The sequence below is a fragment of the Thunnus thynnus genome, chromosome 2, assembly GCF_963924715.1.
Source record: "Thunnus thynnus chromosome 2, fThuThy2.1, whole genome shotgun sequence".
In the NCBI taxonomy this organism is placed as follows: domain Eukaryota; kingdom Metazoa; phylum Chordata; class Actinopteri; order Scombriformes; family Scombridae; genus Thunnus; species Thunnus thynnus.
This window is the reverse complement of record NC_089518.1, coordinates 28,568,224-28,585,641: the sequence shown is the minus strand read 5'-3', so window position 1 is coordinate 28,585,641 and position 17,418 is coordinate 28,568,224. Positions and strand designations below refer to the sequence as shown.

Genomic DNA, 17,418 nt, shown 5'->3' with positions numbered 1-17,418 from the left:
TTCACTTTTTAAGCACCCCACCAAACAACTGTCACTTTGAAGAAAGCTGGGAGAAATTAGGAGCAGAGTAAAATAACAAGCTGCAGTCTAAAAAAGGAGTGAAATAATCAAAACAGAGGGTGTTATTACCTTATAAAAGCGGAGAGATAATTATTTGACTTCAGTGCTCATGGAGGGCCGTTTAAATCATTAAAACAATTGTCCACCAAAATCCACAAACCCACTCTGAGTTCTGACACCTGCGGTCGAACGTCCCAGTCCAAGCATCACATTGTGTGTTCCCGTTGTGTTTACATTTCGGTGCGTCATCCGGCCCGAGAGATCCAGGAAAAGGTAAACCCTGAGCGACCAGCGATCAGCCCTCGGAGTGAAGAAATAAACTTGCGGCTCCACACACCTGAAATCACATTTAACTTGGTGCAGGTGCATTGTTACACCAGAGCGGTTTCAACTTCACATTCTGACTTTGAAAAATTGGGCATTATGAAATCCACTTGGAGGATATTTGGTCAATTTGAAAAGTTTATATGGTGGAATTCTTTCTGCTCTTCAGCCGAACAGCACAGACAGGCAGTGTGTATAAAACTTGCCGATGTCAATCACAATTACCAAGCAATAACATGGATAATCTTTCGGAGGTTTATGGTGAAAGATGAGGAAAAGACCACTGGAGTTGAGCCATGACACAGACATGGCAGTAACTTGATCTTCCTCTATGTCTGCCTCTCTCTTTTTCTTTCTTCCTAGTCACTGTTTTGCACACAAAGCAATAAACAGTTGAATCACTCTGGTTTAACTCTGCACTATTTTAAGCAGTGAGTTTAGCCCTCCCATGACTAATGATGAACAAACAAACTTGTATGCCAAGTTTAAGCACCAGGATTAACTTGGTTTTGGTTCAATTTCTAGTGAATTCACAATAAACTGTGGCAAGCGCTGCACTTAAACTCCAATTACACTTCAGTGACAGCTCAACAAAAAAACTGCTTATGATCGTCAACTGCAGGTGCCTGAGCGTAGGTATATGAAGACAAACCTCAGGCCTTTCCTTTTGCACATCAAGGACCCCAGCAGTCACGTGAGGCCACGACTCCTCAGCGGGGTTCATTCATGCAAACAACAGTGTGATCTGAAAATGTCGAAAGCCCCAAACCACTCAGTCAGCCTAGAGTGGACATCTGACATTCCCCAACATACTGTCAGCTATCAGGTTACATCACTGGCAAACACGCAGTTACCTCACTCTGATTGACTCCATGCTGCAGTGGATGCCTGTGAGTATGAATGTGTAATGGGAACAGTCTAAATTTAACCTTACTGTTCCACAGCGAACAGTGAAATGTGTCTGCCATGAGGGCAGTTCGCAGTAAAGTCTTCCATTTGCCATCTGTAACATGATGTAGCTATAAGGAGATAGAAAAACTACATGTATACAGATCAGCAGCATTCGCTCTGAAATTAATCTCCATTCATCTTATGTTTGTCAAACACTGCATGAGTCAACACACCGGTAACACTAACATGTATTCTTAAGGATATTTGTGAAATGAAAAGTGACCTAGCTGACATTCATGGCAACTCATTTGACTGTAGCTGTGAATGTGACAGATAGATTTACACATCTACTGTATCAGTTACTATAGTGTTACCTTTTTTGCCCGTCTTCCTGCGCATCCTCATCCTCGGAAAAGAGGGCCAGGAGTAGTTGAAAGGAGAGTCCGAGTCAGAATCCATGATTTACTGTATTCAAGAAAATCTTAATCCAAGTAGCTCAAGGTATATAAATAAATGCCTCAGTTTACATCCATTCCCCCATGGCTGAACAGACTCCAGGCTAGTTGTAGCGTCCTTCTTCCAGAGCCCCGCTGTAGACACACTGACACTTCAGGAGTGAGCCAGCATGTTCCCCCTGTCTCCCCCAAACCACCCCTCCCCCTAAAAGCCTCCCCTTCCCCCTCCACAACTCTGAACCAACTGTCCGACAGAGCCAGGACCGACCTCGGTCTTCTCTTTCTGCTTTCTTTTCTATAGTTTATCTACAGTATCGCTTTTTCCTCTCTTTCTGACTGCTTTTCTCAATCTGTGCCAACTCTGGATCTCTCCGTCTTCCTCTGTCTCAGTCAGTCACTCATCTACCACACACACAGTATGGAGGGAGAGGGGGGAGAGATCAACACATGCTGACAGGGGCAGGGGGAGGAGGGTATTGACGGCCGGAAAGAGTGACTGAAGGAGGGAGAGAAACAGAGAGAGACAAAGTCAAACATAGGAGTGACTTCAGAACCCACAGCGAAGACAAACACGAGGGCAGACAGCTTAGCGGAGGTGAGTCTCACACACGGGAGAAATCATTAACCCTGTGAGTTCATCATTGTCTCGGAGATATCCCAGGATGTGGAGCTACACACTCCACACACTTCGAGGTACAAGCCATTCACCTCAAATATGCATGATGCCACGTCTGAGGAGAGTCCTTCGCAATCACTCCATTTTCTCTCCGTCTCTGTCTCCATATTTTAGCATGTCAAAGCCAAGCTGAGTCCGGGGGGGAAAGGGGTTTGGAGCATGGAGGGGGAGCAGACTGCCAGGTCAGCAGCCTCACCATGGAGACAGCAGTGAGAGCCGCTGCTGTTTTCTTCTTCACTCTCCATGTCGTCCCCCCTCTCCCTCCACCCCCCCACCCACACCCCCTCCCTTTTCCTCCTCTTGCCAACTTGCAGGAGTACAGTGCTCCATTTGCAGCGGCAAGAATACAAGTAAGTTTGAGTAAGGGTGGCAGAAGAAAGACAATGTGCTAGTGAAGGGGATTTTAAGAGACAACAGCACTCTGGAAAGAGGCCAAACATAGGTTTATGAAAGCACATAAATGAAGGAATGTGACAGAAAAAGAGGATGAGAAGGGTTTTGTAGGCAGAATGTATGCAGAGGTGGGAAAAAGACGGACACTGCCACTATAGAAAGTAGTTAAAGAAGTTTCTGTGTGTGTGTGTGTGTGTGTGTGTGAGGTTGTGTATGTGTGTGAGGAGGGGAGGCGGAGGGGGTGGGGGTTGGCACTGTACTGGTGAACATTAATGCTGCCTTTGTGGGGTCTGTGTGAGGTTTAATCCTTTTTTTCCGTTCTCCAATTAGATCCCTCAGCCAGGGTCGGAGACTCTTGTTAGCGTTCCTGGCGTTACACTCATCGTCTGTTGTCACAGAGCCAAACTATCCATATCATAAATCCCTTTCTCCTGCTTTCTATTCCCCCCATTACACACACACACACCATTCTCACACTGCTCCACTCTCTTTTCCCTGGGGATCTCAACAAGCTGCTGGAAAACTACATTCAGCAAAGCCCTGGCAACCCCCATTCAGCCACAAACAGCCCCCCCACCCCACACACACACACACACACACTATACCCCTTGCCTCCCTCAGAACACTCTTCCACACTGCATTCTCCCTCTCAAACACACATACACACACACACACACACACATCAACCTCCATCCTTTCTTCAGCTGTGGAGAGCGGAGACCCTCAGGATGAAGTGTCATTTGCTGTTTGTTCACTAAACTCACATTAAAATGCTGACCTGGGAGGATGGGACTGGTGGGGGCATGGGTGCATGAGCCTCTCTGTTTGTGTGTGTATGTAGGTATTTGGGGGCAAGTGTGTGTTCTGGGTGGGGTATTTGAATTTTGGGGGCATTAAGAGGGCAAAGGTGGGGGAAAAAGGCAGAAGGATGGAGGACAAGAGAGAGAAACTGTCTTTTTCTCTGACAAATTCTTAATTATTGTACTTAAATCTTGTCCAACTCGCTTGGGCAATTCTGTATTTGATAATGGTCATGATGCCAATAAAGAAAGTTTAAATTTTAGACAGTGGAAGAGCTGACATCAAGAGGACAGGGGGAACATGACAGCTACACTCAAAATTCCTCATCCCTTGCTGAAGGTCTGGCTACAGAAGTTCTGTCTGTCTATTTCATGACGCATTGGCTCAAGTCAAGTGGCCATATTGTATGTGATAAACACAGGCTGGAATCATAATATATGCTCCACTAGTTTTCTGTAATGCTCAACAGCTTTGGAATGTCTAATGAGGAATCTGAATGTCCTCAAGGGTCAAATATGCAGTTTAATCCCGGAAGAATTACGTGTACAAAATCTGAGTCATTTTCATTCTGAGCTATTGTTTTATTTAAACATGTCATTGAGGGGAAACTTGAAGAAAGCAGCAATCAAGTGACCAAAGCTATTTGTCTGAACCACAAAAGCCGTTTGAAGGGATCAATCGAGGTCACAGGCAGGCTCTTCAAAGACTTACATAGAAAATGTGAAAATCCTCAAACAGCCAACAAATACACCCACACACACACAGACACACACACACACGCATAGTAGAAAACAGCTAAACCATATAGCATGGAAAACAACACCAGCCACAGGCAGTTAAGATTGCAGATATCTATTGCCAAGTGTTATAAAGCCTGAAGCCTCAGCTTGTAACCACAGCATTCTTACACTGAGGCATCAGTCTGCTCTCCAGCAATACAAGCCAATTATTAACCCGCAGGATGTTCCCACTCTCAAATCCTTCCCTTCCCGTCTAGAAGCAAATCACAATGAAGCCACCTTCAGCCACCTCGTTAGGATTCATTTTCGCAATCACAGTTAGCGGGAATAGGGTGACTCAGGATTAGCGAAAGGAGTGTTGCCTGTATGTCATATTAAAAAGATTCCTTCTGATTGCCATAATTAGGGTAAACACAGAGCGACAAGCCCCCAAAAAGCCCCAGAGGAGGGAGGTAAGACAGGCAAGGGGACTGAAATGTGATCCTACAGTCAGTGGGGAAGGTAGACTGGTCATACTGGAGGATTAGAGTTGAATTTGAAGTTCTGTTCAGGAAAGGAAATGTTTCCTGCTGTTGGACTCACTTAATGATTGGAAGCTACTTGGATAACTTCCTATGACTATAATACCACCTAAAACAACAATGATCAGTTTCTGTCTACACAAAACATGATCCACAGCTGAGGCACCACATGCTCTAAAATTAAAGCCATATTCAGAAAGAACTGCTCATTTGAAATAGGACTTCCAAGAAGGTGCTTGGTGTGAAGTTTAAAGGATTGTTAAAAATAAAATAACCATTTACCAGAGTCAGACTGCGATGGCTCGTCCACTTGGTCCTCCTCATTCAAACAAAACATCAGCGGCTCCTCGTAGTCCTGAGCAGACAAACAGGGAAGCTTTCACTAAACAGCACACACATTTCCACAGTGAGACTTTCCCATCAGGTTACAAGCATACCAAGAAAACTAAAAAACAAGTAGAGCAAAGTACAAAAACATAAGTGTCTGCTGGGTGCTTAGGTGTGTGACAGAGTAAAATCAATTAGGTAACCATCTGTAGCACACATAACAGGTCCACTAGGATGACCAGAGCACGCCACACCTCTCAAAACATGAAACACACACTTGACCACTCACAAAGTAGGTCATTCAGCAACCTGTGCCAGGTGGCGGCTCCAACACCTTAACAATGAGAGTTAAACAATGTGGAGTATTGAGGGCCAGCGAAGGAGGGAGAAGTCGGTGCCTTGTTCTAGCCAGGAGTGAATTTTGGCCACTGGCTGATGCAGATGTTCATGGAGGCTGAACAGAACTTTTAGACATTTAGAAATTTAAAATTAAATATCCAGAACACCTGCTGCTGCAAAATACAGTAGATGATGGCACTAAATGAGTTAAATGTTTTTAAAGGAAAGTAACTTATGTTCATATTTGATGAGATTAATCCACTTTGTGAAAGAAGTTTTCCAATACATTCACAACTTTACTCTACTTTAAAATACATCATAACAAACAAAAGATATTGGTACAAAAGATATTCTGATCATATTTCAAACTACAGTTTTTAAGCTCTGTGTATGTGAAATCATATGAGAAAACACATTGTCCTTCCCTCAGATACTCACATTTTCTTCTGCAGCAGAATTTTCTCCATTCATATCAGGATACAGTCCTGAAAGAAGTGAGAACATACTCAGACGCAGCCATTAAACTTCAAAAGAGACTCAAGCAAGCACAGATTCAGGTTTTTAATGATGTATGTACTCTGTTAGGTCTTATTTTTGTTTTCTTTTCATAACCTGAGGGTATATTTACCGTGTGGCCTTGATCTCCTTTCATTTTCTCCTTTCATTGTTCATTTAACTACCATGTGTATTCCAGATCAAAGGACACAGTGTATGATCGCTTACCAGAAACAAGGCAGCGACACACAGAAATGAGTGTTTGGGTGGGTTTGATACGCAGCCTGGGGTCACGTATAAATATAAAGGCAGGAAATGTAGGAGAGGGAAGTAGTAGCGACCCATAAAGGTTATATAGGTTGGGAGCGAAAATCAGAGACAAGAATAAATTACATGAAAAGAGGAAGAGAAAGAGAAAGCAAAAGCTGAGAACAGAGAGGATGTAATGTATGAGAGATTGCTAAACAACACCTGACAATAGTCTTTTTGTGCCTCAGCAGGATACCATGAAACACATTCACTGGAGTCTGATATACTGATGCCAGCTGGCTCTAAAGTTTCCTTACAGCAAAGGGGAGCGAGACAGAGAGAAAGAGAGAGAGAGAGAGAGAGGTAGAAGGGACAATCTTGTAAAAGAGAGTGTGATCATCCACACTTCAATCTGCTCACTTGTCTTTTTTTGAGGTACAGTTTGATTGTTTAGAGTACTTATAAACAGGGCTGCAATCAATGATTATTTCCATCAGTGATGAATCCATTGATTATCCATTGTTTTACATAATTTTCAAGAGCCAAAGGTGACGTCTCCAAATAGCTTCTTATGTCCACAAAACAGCTCAAAAGCCTTTTTTAATGTCCAAACAACAAAAGTATCAAAAAGCTGGAACAAGCAAATATTTAGCATTTATGCTTGATGAATGAACAATTAATCAATCAACAAATCTCTCATTAAATAATTTCCTGCTGATTGACTAATCTATTATTGACTGAATGAATAGCATCAGCACTGCTTATAGCCTGGTGCAATTTTCACACCATATAAATGCAGTTATTTGTGCATTTAAACTTCAAGCGTATTATGGAAGAAATGTTTGGTTGCTTATTATCATATGAAATTCTGGCACTTTATTGTTATTTAAATTTAAATAATCCTTATTCATCCACTGGGATCATTTAGGTTCAACTTCTCTTTTCTCTCCACCTCCTTTTTGTTTTTTTCAACAGACCTGCAGTACCCTAACTCCCCACATGAGGGCAGTCCATTTCTATCACTATTTTAGCCAGATTCAAATCACTGTATCTGGCCACATAAACCACCAGAGCAAAAATGGCAGACCATTGCTACATCAAAGAAAGTAGTTAAGACTGGATGGTTTAGTAAAAACAAGCCTCCACAATCCCACAATCCCACAAAGCACCCAGATTAGGGAAGAGTATGATACCGTTCTCTGCAGGATCATCCACTAGTTGTTCCTTCCCTAAGATGGTCTCCACTCGTTCCCTCCTTAGTGCTTTGATCTGAGAGAGAAAAGATCATGTTTAAGTGAGAAAATAAAGTAAACTTAACTATATTGTTGGTGGGGGATGGACTATTTTTGACTCCACACTTAGTTACTTTACAATTATATTTACACAATTCCACCTAGCTTTATTTTAGTGGCATTTTGAGGTCTATCAGCTGCAGCAAGAAAGGACCATTCAGTCATTTTTGACCACATAAATTAGGCCTAAAGGTTCCTATATCTAATCATAACTGACAATGTTTTGATCCTGCATTTACATATATTACCAGCATAAGAAAACACTGACCTCTCTGAGGAAGTCCTCATCTCTAAGCCTGCCTCTGAGAAGCAGGATATCAGCATGTCGGCTCTCCTCTGAGCTCCACCTCAGGTTTTGTCGGACAGTCAGCGTCAGGTTCCCCGTATCATGGCAGAACCTCAGCAAGCGGGACCGGTCTGCCCACACCTGAGACAGACCTGCAGGAGGTGTGGCTAGAGGATTGGGTGGGCTGTACCAAGACAGGTGAGTAAGTTTAATCACAAATAAAAATGAAGAAAAAAAACCTCCTTAATGCATAATGATAACACCATTTTAATAATTAAAGTATATATATGTATATATGGAGAGAAACTGTCATAACTGAATTATTTGTTGGGATTCAAAGCTTCTCTCTCTACAAGTATTGTCAGTGTAGATGATGGTTGTCTAGTTTTTCTGGCAGCCCTGCAAATCTGTGCTTAAGATTTACGACCTGACTTGAGCACAAAACATTCCTGAGTTTGACAGCTAATACTAACAGGTGTGTAGCATTTTATGTGTTCATAAAATGTACTTCAACCACTATATTTACAGTATTTAGCAATTTAAAGAATGCAAATTATCTGGGGTAATAGCTAGCATAAAACTGGGTCGATTCTCTATTCAATGGATAGATTTCCCTTTCTATTATGTGTGGGAAAGCTCTTTATTGAAGGCTTAATGTTACAGCACAACAGGGATTCATTTGTCAGTGTCTCTCTCCCCGAAGTGCCCTGCTGGAGCTTATAAGCTTACTGTGTGAGCAGCTCCAGGAGCTCTGTGTTGCCCGCTGCCTGTGCCAGCTGCAGCGGTGTGACTCCTTCTTCATTTGGAAGACTGACAGCCATGAGACCCCCCGGCTGGCAAAGCAGCAGCTCCGCCAGCCTAAACAGACCCCATCGCACAGCCAGGTGGAGGGGAGACTCTCTGGGACTGTGTTCTGCATACGGCAAGAAGATAATATAATAATATCAAATATAGAACTCTGCACAGAAAATAAGCCAGTGGCGGAATGTGAGAAAAATAAGGAGGAAACTATAATGTCAAGAATCTCGTCTTGATAATAACCACCTCCTGATGATAATTAACCTAAATGTCAAACATTGATTTCTTCTCTTGCACAGCACTGGATCCTTCTGCTCCACTGACCCACTTTAAGACAATAAAAGCTTTTCAACAAAGTGGTGACAGCTTCTTATTTCTGTGTCTGCCACTCAATGCGGACCAACAAGATCTGTATCCAGGTAGCTGGCTTACAATAAATCAGCTACAGTCGAGCAACTGGTATGCTTAGAGATTTTTAGAGGGTTTTTATGACTTATTTTCAAAAATGCAGCATAATCTTAAAAATCTGTGCATATTTATTCATGCTTAAGTGTTATTCTTTCAAAGAAAAAAATCTACATGTTAAAAAAATATAAAAGGTCATTACACTTCAGCCTGGTCAAGGGAAAAATGTTACATTATCATGAAAATAACTGTCAGGGGAATGGACAAAATAACAGAAACACTTTACAAAAAGCCCTGCAGTCAATATCAGTTTGGTGAAACTTTTTTTTTAGTTTGTTTGTTTAGCTTGTTTTTCAAATATCATCATGATTTTTGTGACTTTGCCCCCATAATACTTAAGTGTTTGCCATTTATTCACCAGACAGTGAGTCCAATAAGTCACGAATATAAAGGCAACCACAGAGGTGAGTCTCTTGAATGACAATATCTAGTATGTGCCAGCTTTCATTTAGGCCTGACAGTCAGCATTTTCAGAAAAGGGTTTTCAAGGCAACACAAGGCGACTTACAGATGTTGACGGAATTTACTGCACACAAACTCAAAAAAATGTGGCAAGAGGAAAACAGTCAATAATCATGAAGAAGCGCAGGAAAAATGTACAAAAGAGAAATATTGGTCGTATATAGAGCCATAACACTGACCATTGTTCTATTGTTTAGGAACACCATAAAGTACGGCCTCAAAAATGACCACTTAGATTAATCAAATTGAAAAAGAAAAATTACTGCAATAGGTTATTTTACTGCAAGGTGTTTCTGTTATTTATGTCACAGTTTATTAAGAGAAAAGATAGAATTTTATATATTGGCGTTCATGTAGGATCTTTCATATGTCATATCAAAAGTCATTTTATATGATTATTTAAAGATTATATCAATGTCTCTTTTGCTTGCATATACTGTTGCTGACTGCAGATAATGACTGGAAACATATGATAAAAGCATTATTTGGCAACACGGGACACCAGGACATCCATTTTTTTTCATTAATGTAATCTGTGCTTCGAAACTGACTTAAGAAATAGTTTTTTTATTTTTTAAATCAGATTATAGTAAACAAGCAGGAACTAGTGAAACCAAAAACAGGTTTACTTTATAGATATAAACGGCTCCACTTCTGTTAAGACCTTCTTAAAAATCCAGTTTTTCAGATTTTCCGAGGATATTTTGCAACGAAAAACCCATCAGGATGCAGGCCTTGTTGAGTTATAAAGACAGATTTCACAAGATAATACTTTGCCAGCTGTATGTCAAAATTTTAATACTCAATTCTGCATAGTAGAGCCTAATAATTCCAATTTCCAAAACAGCATAATTACTTTTCGAGAGAATGTGGATTTCTTGAGTTTTTCCAGTGTCTTTAAATTTGCAGAACTATAAACAAATGCTGACCGCAAAAGGAAAGTTGGAGATTGATAATTCAGTCGCATACAGCATTAGCAATAGTGAGTGATGTCATAAGCTGTGTTATCAAATTAACTGCTGACATTTAGAGGGAGACGCTGCAGTGAAACAGACTGCCATAACTATATTAACCCTAAATCTAGTTTGTTATTTATGTAGGTGGCCCTACACAAACACTGAAATCATACAAATAGATGGTGGCATCTAGTAAACATGGTGGCCAGCACACAACCCACATACACACACACACACACACATACAAGAACTCAGATTTATTGAGCTCTGCCTAGGGCTACTTCCAGATGGAAAGGCTGTATTAACCACATTACATGCTGCTTAATTAGCCCTGATGAATTCACCAGAAGCACACATGTGACCACGTTCACTTCCGATTTCAGCCCAGTGAGCATGGAAAATGGGAATGATGGTGGAGAAAGTAGAGGAGGCGATGGAGTTGAGCAGAGTTGAAAAGTTCAGCCTCCTTGGATAGCACTGGCTCCAAGTTTCCAACGCTAACGCTGAGAGATGAAAACCTGTCAACAGCTCACTGACAGCCCTCAAGAATTTTTGTTCATGACGTGACACGTAAATAGTCCCTCTTTACTAAATACTTATCTGTCTTTAAACTAGTTTTTCTCAATTCAAACATTCCTTAACCCTCCCGATCTGTTCATTTGCACTGCAAAGTTTAATTCCTTTATTTAATAATGTGTACTGTATTAAACATTTAAGAATTTTAAAATTTTCATGCATATAAAGATAAAAAAAATTGAATAGCCTTTTGATCAAAACATCTGTGTAGGAATGCCCATTCAGTGAGACAAAGTAATCCAGATCTCACCGTCTCCAATGTGGCTCCCCAACACATTCCAGTTTTGAGGAATATCCAGGTTGGCCATGGCCAGGGCCACGCGGCGATCCATAGCCCAGCGAGAGCTCTCCTGGCCCAGGCTAAAGAGGCTGCTCAGTTCCTTGTGATCCATCGAGCTCAGACAATTTCCATGGATTACCAGGTGCTCTGCCAGGTCCTGAGAATAAAGCAGTCATGAATAAGATTGAATTTGTAATAAATAGTGTGCAGTTCCAAAAAAAAAAAGGGGGAAAAAACACCAGTATGCAACTGAGGTGAGATGATTTTACTTGTTGTCAATGTAAAACAACATGTATGAAGAAATTTCCTGAATCCCATGACTTGGTTAGAGATTCTCTTTATAATAAAAATACTTTATATTTATTATTATTATTATTATAACTAAATATTACCCTTATTGCATCAATTGGATGGACGTTTTTACATAAAGCAAGTATGTAGTAGCAGGTAATTTTTGCCACAGGGTTGCTTGTAGCCTTGTGTGCGATGTGCAGAATTATATTTGTGGGTCTACCCTACCTGAGCATCATCTTGGACATACTCCAATATAGCTCCACCCACCCAGGTGAGCGGTGTGGTTTCAGAGCACAGGTAGGCCTGGACAGACACCATCTCAGCAAGGTTATGTCCTAAAGAGGGATACAAAACAGCCAAATTACTCCTGACAGATTCTTCCTCTTTATATGAAAGAGATATCATGTAGAGACCCATAATATGCCTTATTGTTCTCCCCTAATTCTCTTCCCTAAATCTCTCAAATATTGTATGTCTTTACTCACCGTCTACAACTGCCTTACCATGCAACAATAATGCAACTTTAACAAAAAGAAGAAATGTAGCCTATCTACCTATCTCAAACAGGTTTCCAGTCTATGTACGTTTATTTTCATGCTGTAATCAAATTAATTGAAATTCATGGCTTCCCAAGTGGACGGAAATCAATCTAAGAATATTTGTAGTCTGTGATAAATGGATGAAAGGGACCTAAATTAAAAATACAAAACTACCCATACTGTCCTTCAAAAATTCCTTACACATTTCAGTAAAGTACTTAAGGCCTTGATTGACTGCTAGTGGCCAATATGTTTGCAGGTTTCCTCCAGGTATACCATTATAATAAAGGGGTTTTTCTCTCTCTCAATAGAAGCAGAGACATTTGGTTTCTTGCCTTCTTCATGATTTCACAGTGCACAGTGCTATTGTAGAGAGAGCACCGGCCAGTGAGACTGCTTGTTGTCTGTGTCAACCTATACAGAGGCTCACTAATGTTGACGTATTGTTTATGGAGCTGTTTCCCTCCTGAGAGGAAGCTGATAAGATTCTGTGCCTTTCCAGACTTCAAGTCACAGTCAATGTGTGTGTGTGTGTGTGTGTGTGTGTGTGTGTGTGTGTGTGTGTCTGAAGATTCAAACTGTGATATACTGTTCCTGTGTATATCACAGACAGGAATAGAAAACCCCGGATTGTCTGGACGAGAAGTTCAATATTTGACACGGTTTTCCAAAGACGTTCTCTCCTCTTGATGTAAAACATAGCAAAGGACCTGAGGAACAGTGACAGGATCATACATGCAGAAAGACACATACATGAACATACCAGGCACAATAAAGCAGAGCATGATATCACTCTGGGCCCTGGTGACATGGACCAGTGTGGATCCTTCCAGAACAACGTAGACCTCAGCATCCTCCGGCACAGAGTCTAAACCTTCCAACAATGCAAATACCTTTGCCTGGCCCTGAGATAAAGAAAGGTGAGAGAAGGTGAGAGGGGAAAATAAAGAAGACAGATGCTAGAAAGCAAAAAATAATATTTCTATTCCTAAAGATACAGGCTCATTTTAGACTTAAGAGTCAATTCTGATGCAATGTTTTAAATTTCTGTAAAGTACACCAAATCCCCTGACAGCATTCCTCTTGAGGGTACAATAAAACATTACCCCTCAATAAAAATAGGAATGTCTTTTTAGTGTCTACTGCAAAGACCTGCACTGATCCCAACAGGTCAGAACAGTTTAGACGACTGATCTGAGGCAGAAGAAAGTGAAAAAGGGCAAAGCAATACCACTGACATGTAGACAGATTGGAGCCTCAAGAATTGTGCGAGTCAGATGTGGGTGTGACAACCTGTTATATGTCAACCTCACTTGAATGTAAATCCTCACTTAAGAGGCTCATGTTGAGTTGTTCAAAACATGGGTCACTGATATTCTCATACAGCTGAGCAACAACATCAAAAATGGTTAAAACACTGTACGCAAAAGTAGGTTTTTCAAAGCTTAGGACAGTTGACTGGACATTACTTTAAATGCAGCTCAGCGTCTGTGTCTCTTAGATTCTATGCACCCAATTGTATTTTGAAAATTCATGAATTGTTCCAAATGAAATTGATTGATTGATTTCTGGGGTGCATTGCAGTAAGTGTTATCCGCTAGTCTTCACAGTTCAATTCATTTTTAAAACGAAGAGAAACACATGCACAACATAAGTTATACTGGGCTCTTACAGGAAACTTGTGGTTAAAGAAAATAAAACTGCTAATGAAGGCAGGAGCACTACTCTTTGTTCACGTTGTCCTGTGTTCACGTCAATAATCATGGTAATGACAGTAATGAAAATGGTTGGCGGTATTGATACCGTCAGAATGTTTCACTGCGGTATATAGCAGAAACAGTATACAGGCATATCTCTAATCCCTGTTAGGATATTATTGAACCTTAAAAGAAAAATCCACCTTAAAATATTTTATACATTATTATGTACATAGAGTATTAATTGGTTTGGTGGCAGTGGAACAGGCTGTAAAACAACATATTATCCCCTTAAAAAAGAGATATGACAAATATGTTAGCAAAAAATTAACTGTTTAAACATCTAGCTGATACGAAGCACTATTGGCATTCATTTGGAGTCATGTTTGTGTCCAACTGACAAATGTTTTTATAGCTTTTCCGCACAAAAACAAACAAACAAACAAAAAAGCATTGGGAAATGAGGTTGATGAGAGTGGTGAGACTCAATCAAAACATTCATGGGCCATAAAAACCCAAACAAGTATCTAAAAGAGGCAAAAAAGCTATTTTAGCTAATTGTCAGGTGATAATTATCTGTGGGTTTGTCCTTATAATTGATGCCTTTCCTACCACACACATTGATTTTAACCATTTTTAATATCAAAATATTGATTAGTAGAGCTTTAAACATTTCTGAGCCAATGTTGTATTCTTACCTTTCTTACTGTTGTGGATAAATGGCTGCAGTGTATAGATTTCCAATACATATTTTGTACAATTTAAATAAAGATTTAACGTTTGTTTTTAGTTTCAGTCCTACGGAATAAACAACCATCTACCAGAGCCACTATCTTGCTTTTTAGAACTGCAGTTTCCACCAACATTCAACAGTCGTGGGGGAGAATAAATCTATTGTAGACTATTCCAATTTGTCCACCTACAGTGGCCTCAATAGACCAGACAGCAATGCTGCCACAAGACACACTGTGTGGGTTATTTTGGGAAACATATCAAACGACTTACTGAGGCAGGAGAAAAAGACAGGTTGAAGGAAAGAAGGTACAACAAGAATGTAAATTATGAGGCTTACCACAGATTTCATGTCTACACAGCTTCTCAGGTGCCAGTGACACTTTTTACCTCTGTACGATAGATCAAAATGTTGACCACTAATGTCTCATTGGTTACTAGATAAAATACTGGACACAACAGTGTGGGCTTACGGAGGCAGAACCAGAATGGAAAAGGAGCAGATGCTGCATTAAGTAATGGGATGTGTTTAAATGTGTGCCAGTCTGGCAATATGCTACAGTTTGCTCTTCCCTCCACTGGCACAAATAATAAACTCATGTGTGGATTTGTGTGCACACTCGGGGATGTACAATTTTAAAATACCACAAAAGAATTAATCCTTATGGGCTTACACTGTGTCTTTTAATGGGCTTTTTCAGTTATAAGAGTCACGCTAGGCCCAGATTTGGTCTAGATTGATATATCTCAACAACAACTATTTAAAATGGATTGGGATGAAATTATGTAGAGACATTCATGGTCCCCAGGGGATAAATGCTAATGATTTTGGTGATCCCTGACTTTTCCTGTAGTGCTACCATGAGATTGAAATTTTGTGTTTTTTAGTGAAATGACAACAACTCTTTGATGGATTGTCAGGAAATTTGGTACAGAAATTCATGATGCCCAAAGGATGAGCCACCAGCAGCTGAGGATTTCCATTTGTCAACTGGTTTATGAACAAATACTTTCAAAAACTAATGTCATCAGCTTCTGTTGTACTTCGAGTTTAGTGATATTTAGCAAATGTTAGCATGCCACTATGCTAAACTAAGGTGTTAAAAGTATAAAATATTATACCTGGTAAATGTCAGTATGTTAGCATTGTCACTGTAAGCATATTAGCATGCTGACATTAGCATTTACCTAAGTACAGCCTCACAGAGTCGCTAGCATGGCTGTAGACTAGTGTGTTAAAACACAGGTCGATTTTCCTCAGTTTTACTTGCTGCCTTCTGTTTTTTGTGTTTGCATTTGTTTATTCATTAACAAAAAGGCCTCTAAGCAAGTACAGTATCTTGGGAGTATGTATTTCAGATCACATAATGAACAAGACAGGGCATCCTCATTAAGTTGGGTAACCTTTATGTAACCTCTGTGAAACAGGAAAACAGCATTAAAACATGTCAAATTAGAAAGGATTCAGTGACCGAACACAGCGTGAGCAATGAATTGCCCCTTTGATCTTCAGCGATTTTCACATTTATATTTGCTTACATTGTAAAGATCCCAAACTGAAACCGATAAAAAAAAATATTTGACCACAGTCCTGCCCTGTTTGACTACAGCCTAACCTCACAGACAACAGATCCATTCAAAGTTTTAACACGAGCAGAGAAATCACAAATCAAACTGCAGCAAACACAAGTTTCATTCCAACTTTGAGTGAGTAAAATACAAATAAAAAACATCACTGTGAATGAATCACAGAGTTACTGATTTGCTAGTTACATAAGCAAATGCCAGGCTGTTATTGTCACTGTTGTACTGATTGATATGGTTATTTTTTTTCCTAAGAAACTATGAATCAGTGCTCAAATAAACCAACAGCAAAACCCAGAAATGTGTCATCCAAAGATCAATGAAAGTTCCTGTTTGATCAGAGCAGAAAACATATGTCTCCTGTCATCATGACGCCCTCATCCACCCCATTGCCAAATCTGAGGCCTCATTTACAAAATTGTACATACAGTAACCTCAATGAACCTGATGAAATTACATGTACTGTATTGAAGCATGAGCAACAAACAGCTGTATCCTTCCAGATATTCAATGTTATTCAATATTATATTTTGGCTTTGAGATGCATTTTCTTTAAACATAGTGGTTTGGTCATGAGGACAACATCTCTGCCACAGACTGTTGGTTTTTTAAATTAGGCTTCTGATCTCTCACTGGATTCCAAACCCAATTTGCAGAGATTTTCCAGAGGGATAACTAATTCTTGAGATTAATTGGAGAGGATGGTCTCAAACTTGACTGCAAACTGGAGCACATACTCACATACAGAGGCACTTTCCTCCTGCTCAGCTCCATCTGCACAGCAACTGCAGACAAAGACGGACATTAAATTGATATTTGAGCGACAAAAATGGAGAGAAAAAACAGAGCGCACACACTCAGTGTAGTCATGTGGTCCCTCATTACTTACTTTGGTTATTTTGGTATTTCTGCCTGCTCTGATCCTGAAGAAGATTATCAAACCGTATCTGTGCCAGGCAGAGTCAGAGGTCCTCTGATGAGACAGGATAATCTTTTGATCCCGAGTATGTGAATAATGATTTTAATGATGATTCTTCATACTTTGGTGTAAACTCTGTACCAGAGTGTGTGTGCATGTGTGTGTGTGTGCTCTTAAATGGGAAATCTATTGTGTTTCAGTGCTGCAGAGTTCAGATCTGTTCTTTATCAGTGGCCACTTCCTAAACTGGACACAACAGCTCAAGGT

General features: G+C 40.3%; 1 protein-coding gene across 4 annotated transcripts in view; it reads right to left on the bottom strand.

The window, feature by feature from the left end:
* LOC137200052 (rho guanine nucleotide exchange factor 28-like) overlaps positions 1–17,418 on the bottom strand; it is a 40,996-nt gene that overhangs the window by 22,009 nt on the left and 1,569 nt on the right. Inside the window, exons 2-11 of one of the 4 annotated variants that reach the window (XM_067614736.1) lie at positions 17,122–17,205; positions 16,974–17,017; positions 12,983–13,124; positions 11,906–12,015; positions 11,357–11,543; positions 8,579–8,762; positions 7,832–8,033; positions 7,465–7,540; positions 5,966–6,012; positions 5,144–5,216 (exon numbers count right to left, since the gene is read on the bottom strand). In XM_067614736.1, coding sequence (XP_067470837.1) covers positions 5,144–5,216; positions 5,966–6,012; positions 7,465–7,540; positions 7,832–8,033; positions 8,579–8,762; positions 11,357–11,543; positions 11,906–12,015; positions 12,983–13,124; positions 16,974–17,006 — 1,054 coding nt within the window. In that variant the 5' untranslated portion in view covers positions 17,007–17,017; positions 17,122–17,205. Of the gene's footprint in view, positions 1–1,649; positions 1,894–5,143; positions 5,217–5,965; positions 6,013–7,464; positions 7,541–7,831; positions 8,034–8,578; positions 8,763–11,356; positions 11,544–11,905; positions 12,016–12,982; positions 13,125–16,973; positions 17,018–17,121; positions 17,206–17,418 lie in introns of those variants that run through there. The other 3 variants (XM_067614742.1, XM_067614749.1, XM_067614757.1) reach the window with 3 other exon arrangements.